We start from the raw sequence: 6472 nt of genomic DNA, 5'->3' as shown, positions 1-6472 counted from the left end.
AAAAAAAAAAAACAAACGAGAATACGCCAAGGATATAAGGCAAATCAAATCAAGACCGATGGTAAATCAACCCAAACTCCGAAGCTTCTCCTGCTCGTCTGGGGTCAAGGCCGCAAAGAGCTCCTGGAATCCCGCCTTGGTCGACGCTTGTCGGAAGAATTCCCCTAGAAAGCCCTGGGTTTCATCGTCCCGCTTGCGCACGCCAAACACCCCCTCGGTACCGCCTTGACCAAACGACATGAGCTCTTGCTTGGTGACGCCCAATCCGAGATCAAGAACGTTGCTGGGCATGTCCTCCCATTCGTCATCTTCGTCACTGTCTTCTTCTTCCAGGGCGGCGGCGGTGGCAGCATCGATTTCTTTGTTGCCTGATGCAGCAGCCAGCTCCTCCACCAGCACCTTGACGATCTTCAACGGTGCTGCCACCGTCGTATAAGTGTCTGGATTCTTACGTGCTTGCGACCGTGTCTTGATGCGACCAGTGTCCTGGATGATGAGGTCGCCCTTGACCTGCACCTGCGATAACCGTGAGTCTTCCAGGTTGTACAACTGTGCCAGGGCAATGATGTTCTGCTTGATCTCATCGTAGCCAGCAAAGTTGACCGAATTCTCCAGCCATTTACAGATGACCACGGGGAGTCCACTCTGTCCGCCAATGTCAACCTGCGCCAGGAAATCCACCACCTCGCGGGCACTGATGAGCGTAAGTCGAGCAAAGACAAGAATCAGGCTTTGAATGAACTGGGCTTGTTCGGCGGTCGCCAGTCGCTGTGCGACGGCCCGAAGAAGCTGTGGAAGGTACGGTCCCAGTCGCTCGGATCCCGCGCGCTCCACCAGCTCGGCCGCCAGTTGGCCGACTTCTGTGGCCGCGTTGTCATCCACCGAAGGGCCTAGCAACCGATCGATGATCACCAACGCCACCTCAACGGCTTCCTTTCCGGATTGCGGGTCACGCCAAACCACAAACTGGTTAAAGTCGTGTGCCATGATATGACGAACCGCCTCAGTAGCCGGCCGGATCAGTTCGCCGTCGGCGGAGTCTAGTAACAGCCGCGTGAGCTTGGGCATAACGGTCTCAACGAATCCCGTAGGTAGAGGCTCCAAGGCTCGCTCCGACAACGCACGCAAAAGATCGGTCGCAAAATTCGTCAGAGCATTTTCCTGGGTCAGATTACCCACATCAATGGCGCCCGTAATGGAAGGCAGCACCTTTTCGCAGAGGTGAACAAATATTTCGGGACCCTGCTCGGAAATATCGTCGACAATGTCCTCGAACGCTTCCGTGACAGTCATGGTCAGTTGGAAATTAGTGGCTCCATTGCTGGCCACGTTGAAAAGCACGTCAATGGCGCTCGACGACAGAACGACGCTCGTGTTGACCATGATGGTATCACGGAGCGTCTCGGCCAGCGTGACCTTGAGATCGTCACTGTCCGTAAGCTCACGCAAGTCATGCGCGGAGACAAACTCAGATACGGCAGTAATAATGGGAATTTGGAAAGGCACGCTCACATTGGACGGCAAGGCCGACACTAGATCCTGTAAGGTCCGTAGACAGGCAACCTTGACCACTTCTGAAGGATCATCCACGATGGCCTTCAAGGTAGCTTCGAGGTACGAGGCAGCAGAAGGGTGGAACCCTTCACCTGCAACGCGGGCCAGGATACCAGCTACGATGTAACCCCGGGCTCGAAGAAAATCCTGTTCTTGCTGAAGCGAGAATTGAACAAAGTTGTTAAAACCATTAGCCAGCTCGGGTGCGATTTGGTGATCGACTTCGCTGAAGTCCCGAAGTAGTTGATTGGCAATAAACAAAGCTGCCTCGCGAGATTTCCATCTGCTCCATGTTAGAACAATATAAATCAGACGAAGGAGCAGCGACATACGTGGAGGAGTTATCAGCAAAGAGGACATTAATGTAGGCAAGAAGACCTTCGACTGAAGTGTTCTTCAGCCACTCGCCCAATTTAATTACCAAGTCTCCGCTGCAGGTACGCGGCGTGTAGTTGGCAGTGACCGACGTCTCCTCGGAAAGGAAGAGGTTCACATCAATATCCCAAAGCCCCTCTTCCTCAGACGTGATCTGAGCATATGATCCAGCCAGCTTCAGAATCTCTGGCAGCCATGTGCTGGTAGTTGCCGCTTGGCCAGCGTTCTGCAATTGCTGCTGAAGTTCCGCCTTGACCGGAGGGGCTTTCAAGAGAGCCTGCAGCAAATCCAGTTCCTCCAGAACCAAGAAGTCCAAAGTGTAAGGCAATCCGTCCACGTCCTCCAAACGGCCTTGCCTTTCATCAAGAATGTAGAATTCGGAATAGGTATTTTGAATGTTGGAAAGTTCGGTCCAGATGGTGGTGAAGTAGATGGGGCTCTGTGTGGTTAGAAGGCCGGGGAAGACCATTCGGATTTTCATCAATGTCTATTGTATCCGTCAGTTGAACTTCTTCAGGGAAGCAAATGAAGGACATAAATACCTTGACCACCTGTAGCTTCAAGGCAATAGCACCCCGCCATTCTGAAGCAGCTACGGTTTCCTTGGGCTCTTCTTGCTCCGTAGGCGCTTGTGGCAAGGAAGTTTTGAGGGTCGAAGTGAAAAATGGAGACCACCCCCCCAGCACTTCATCCATAAACTCCTTCACAGCGGCCTTGTGTTGCTCCAAGACCATCTCCAGGGTATCAAAGCATGAGCGGAAGACGGAGACGGCCAGAGCCCGCAGAATGGGCTTTCGGGACTCACTGGTCGCGACATGGAACAAAGTCGAGACAAGGTCGCGGGCGACATTGAAGAACTGCTCCTCATTGAATCCAGTATCAACTAGATCGTGCAGGACTTTTAAGGCACCGTGCACTGCGCCGGCGGAGCTGGCGGGGTCATTGAGAATCTGGAGCAGGGACGGGAGAAGCTCCGGCCACTGATCGGGGAAATCGGCGCTAGCGATCTTACTGACCGCGTAGCTGGCGGATGACTTGACCTTGCGTTCGGGGATATCCGCGGTCGTGCAGAGCTCAAGCAAGATGCGGCGGATCTGGGTCTTATTGGCGTCATTGATCAGGACTTGGCCGCGGAACTCGTCGAGATGTGGGGACCAGGCGGAGACAATGAAAGTGCGCAGGACGGAGAGGGCGGACTGGCGCAGATGGATGGGGACGGAGTCATAGGAGGCAATAGCAGTAAGGGAGAGAGGAAAAGACTCGTTGGGATAGAGACGTAGCAAATGAAGTTCGGCGGCTCTTCTGGTATCGGCGACCGATGACTGAGTATCAGCCAGGAGGGGGAGGAGCTCTTGCTCCATGACGGACAGGATAATTAATTGACCAGTCAGCAAGTAAAGAACATAAAAAAGAAAAAGAAGAGAAAAGAAAGTGAGGCAATTGACAGGGAATGAAGCAAATCTATCAGAAACCCAGCCAACCTGTGTCTGTTTCTTTCCTCTTTCTGTATGGTGGAGGGAAGAAGTGATGGGTTTTGGCCCGCGAATTCTCGCGTTTCTTTTTTTTGCTGGAGGAGGGGCAGAAAATAACAGGGATGGCAGAAAGTAGGAGGCGGTCAGAAGGCGGTGTGTATGAATTGTACATTTACATACAAACATACATATACTATACACAATTACATCTTATAAATACATACAGACAGGGATCTGTTGTATTCAAGAGTATACACAGTGACCCCGGAGTATACGGGAACATAGTCAGCAATATAACATCATAGACATTGAATTATAGCGTGGTACAAGCAACCTATCAAGCTAATTATAAACAAGATGTACGTATGCTGTAGCTATTTTGATCTGCTCGGAAGTGAATCCTGGGTCAAAATGAGAGACTAAGCAGGTACTACAGAGACACTATGGACACTACTATTGTCATTCTGTACTCTCGGCAGTGGAGACGGATCTGAAATCATTAATTAGTTTTTTGAATTGTAAGTACGGAGTACACCTTGATTTTACAATCAAATCCCACAAGGTTTTCAAACGACAGTTCCGTCGGGAATAATGCATACAGTATGGAGTACGTTGACATCGAGGGGGGCAAATGACTTGTTGGAAATGAAGCTGTACAGTACTTTTGCCATGCTCTGGCATCATACTGAATACTGCAAATTGCACCGGAAGAAGAGTAGAATACAGCATCATCTCATCATGAAGTGTTGTTGTTGGTCCCTCATGGGTATATGGTGGGGTTGATGACCAAATTGTAAACCCTGAGCTGAAAGATGTTGGTTTTAACTCAAAAGGGAATAGTAGAGAGGGGTGAGGGATACATACAGTATAATACGGAGTAATTATGGTACAGGTGATTGATTCACTGGGTTTGCCGCCGCCACTGGAGCGGATCTCAAACAATCCATACACCGGTCAATGGGATTGAGATTGTATTTTTGTCCAAAATGACAGCATTGTTCTACGTGTTCATTACTCCCCCAGGATGGGGAAAAAGGGTTTGCATTTGAAATCGGACGTTATGCCCCTGTCTGTTCTACATAGTACAAAATATGGGCAGCGTCTGGTTTGGACTTGTTCTTTGAAGATAAATATAGTCTGCATAACCCATGATGTGCCACGTGATGACCCAATGTAATTTGTTCATACCAATTTGCATACGTATGGATTGTATTTGTACTTGTACGGTTGTACTGAGCTGCGGCTACGGCTGCCGACCACGCGGTATGTAATGCAAGCAGCCAGCTCTTCATGCTGCTGTTCTCCTGTTGAGAGCTACTCGAGGTGATTAAAATATAGCCTTAAACCATGGTAAGCTTTTTCCCATGGTTCTTCTCTTATTAACCTCCTGCTATACGCCGTAGACATGGATGTGTTAATGTGTTACTGATACACGAATACACGAACCATAATACACAGTACAACAATACCGTAAGTACCGATTGATCAGTGCCTCCTATCGGCCACCCACTTTTGCTTGTTGGTCCTCCCTTTTTTGATTTTCTTTTAACGGAGAATATTTAATATTAAATCTTTTTTTGATGAAGCTTCTTATAAAAAGAGACGATTTGTAGAGAAAAAAACAGGCAGGAGGGGATGGTTCCAACAAAGAATTAATAATCATTGCTAGACAAGATTGCAGTGGTCAAGCCAGGAACAAAAACTTCCGATCAAAATTTACCCAAAATTTCCCCAGCAAAAAGACCCAGAAAAGGAAAAAATAATCAATTCCTTTTTTTTTTTTTTTTTTCCATCGTCATTTTACAGTATTGGCGTTTTACATCGCTTTCTTCTTCTCGTCTTTTCCTTTTTCTTTTCTTCTTTTTTCCTCTCTTCTTTTCCTCTGCTGTCTTGTCTGTCTTCTGTCTGGCGGCTATCTCTTGTCTCTCTCTTATTTTTTTCTTCCTCTCACTCACTCACTCTACTTTCCCTCTCTTCTTCGTCCCTCCGAAAAAAAATAATTTTTTTTTTAAAGAAAATACCCTCTATCAAAAATCAATCCAATCCAATCCAATCAATCAATCAGTATTGACTGTTTCTCCGTTGACGGATCTCTCGCTTTATCCAACCTTCTCTCGCTATCCGCCTTCACTCTCTCGTTTTCTTACTAACCTCACTCTCTTCCCTTTCCTTCTTCTTTCCTCTCCTCACTTTATCGACCATTCGAACTGATTGACACAATCCCACCGCCATCCATGCTCTGAGGTTCTGCCTGTCGCGTTCCCCCCCCCCCCCCCCCCCCCCCCACTTCTTCCTCTCCACTTTTGCCTTATGAAAATCGGTAGTGTCTCAAAGACACTAAACTGTTAGCCGTTTCCCCCTCTCTCCTCTCCTCGTCCACCCTACGTAAGTTCTTTTTTTCCTTTTTCTTGTCTGGTCATCTGTATCTGTTTGTCTATCCGCGTCGCGCATCACGTGTTTCTCTCTTTCCTTTTTGGTTCCTCCCACTACGGAGTCTGCACACAAGTCTCCGGCCGAACCTCACCTCATCTGTATCTGAAAAAAGAAAAAAAAAAGATTAAAAAAACCAAGAATTTCTTTTCCTTCTGTCCTTCTCTTCTTCTTATTTTGAATGTGTTAATCTCTGGTTGTGTTGTTGAGCCCTGTTGCTTTTGTCTTTTTCCAACGCCCCTCTCTTCTCACGCTCTCCCCTTCTGCCCGTCTTTTCCACACAACCACAATCCACGCCCACTTTTACCCACCGGCACCACCTTCATCGTCTTTCTCTTTTCGCCTTCTCTTACTTTTCTCTGTCATTATTTTCATTTTTGCATCCATCTGCTTTCAGCGTCTTTTTTTTTTTTTTTTTTTTTTTTTTGCTTTTTTACAGTTTTCCTTGATTTCTTTTTTTTTTCTTATTGAAATTTTCCGTTTATCACCACCCCTCTTCCGCGACACATGTTCTCTTAAAAAGAGGCACCAGAAAAAGACCACAGAACAGCTAGTTGACCCATCGTTCTAGAAGAAGGCAGAGCGATGATTAGCCTCCGGGTGGAACAGCACTCAGATTTCTCGAGACTCCGTCACAACCG

General features: G+C 47.8%; 1 protein-coding gene across 1 annotated transcript; it reads right to left on the bottom strand.

The window, feature by feature from the left end:
• Positions 1 to 66: 66 nt before the first annotated feature.
• EURHEDRAFT_376541 (putative importin beta-5 subunit) lies at positions 67 to 3290 on the bottom strand (the record flags this gene model as incomplete). Its single annotated transcript, XM_040778865.1, has 3 exons — positions 67 to 1837; positions 1887 to 2416; positions 2472 to 3290. 3 exons carry the CDS (start codon positions 3288 to 3290, stop codon positions 67 to 69), a joined length of 3120 nt encoding a protein of 1039 aa, XP_040640309.1.
• Between the last annotated feature and the right edge of the window lie 3182 nt (positions 3291 to 6472).

The sequence above is a fragment of the Aspergillus ruber genome (genome assembly GCF_000600275.1).
Source record: "Aspergillus ruber CBS 135680 unplaced genomic scaffold scaffold00008, whole genome shotgun sequence".
NCBI classification, from domain to species: Eukaryota; Fungi; Ascomycota; class Eurotiomycetes; order Eurotiales; family Aspergillaceae; genus Aspergillus; species Aspergillus ruber.
The sequence above is the reverse complement of the archived record's forward strand: the minus strand, read 5'-3'. Positions and strand labels throughout refer to the sequence as shown.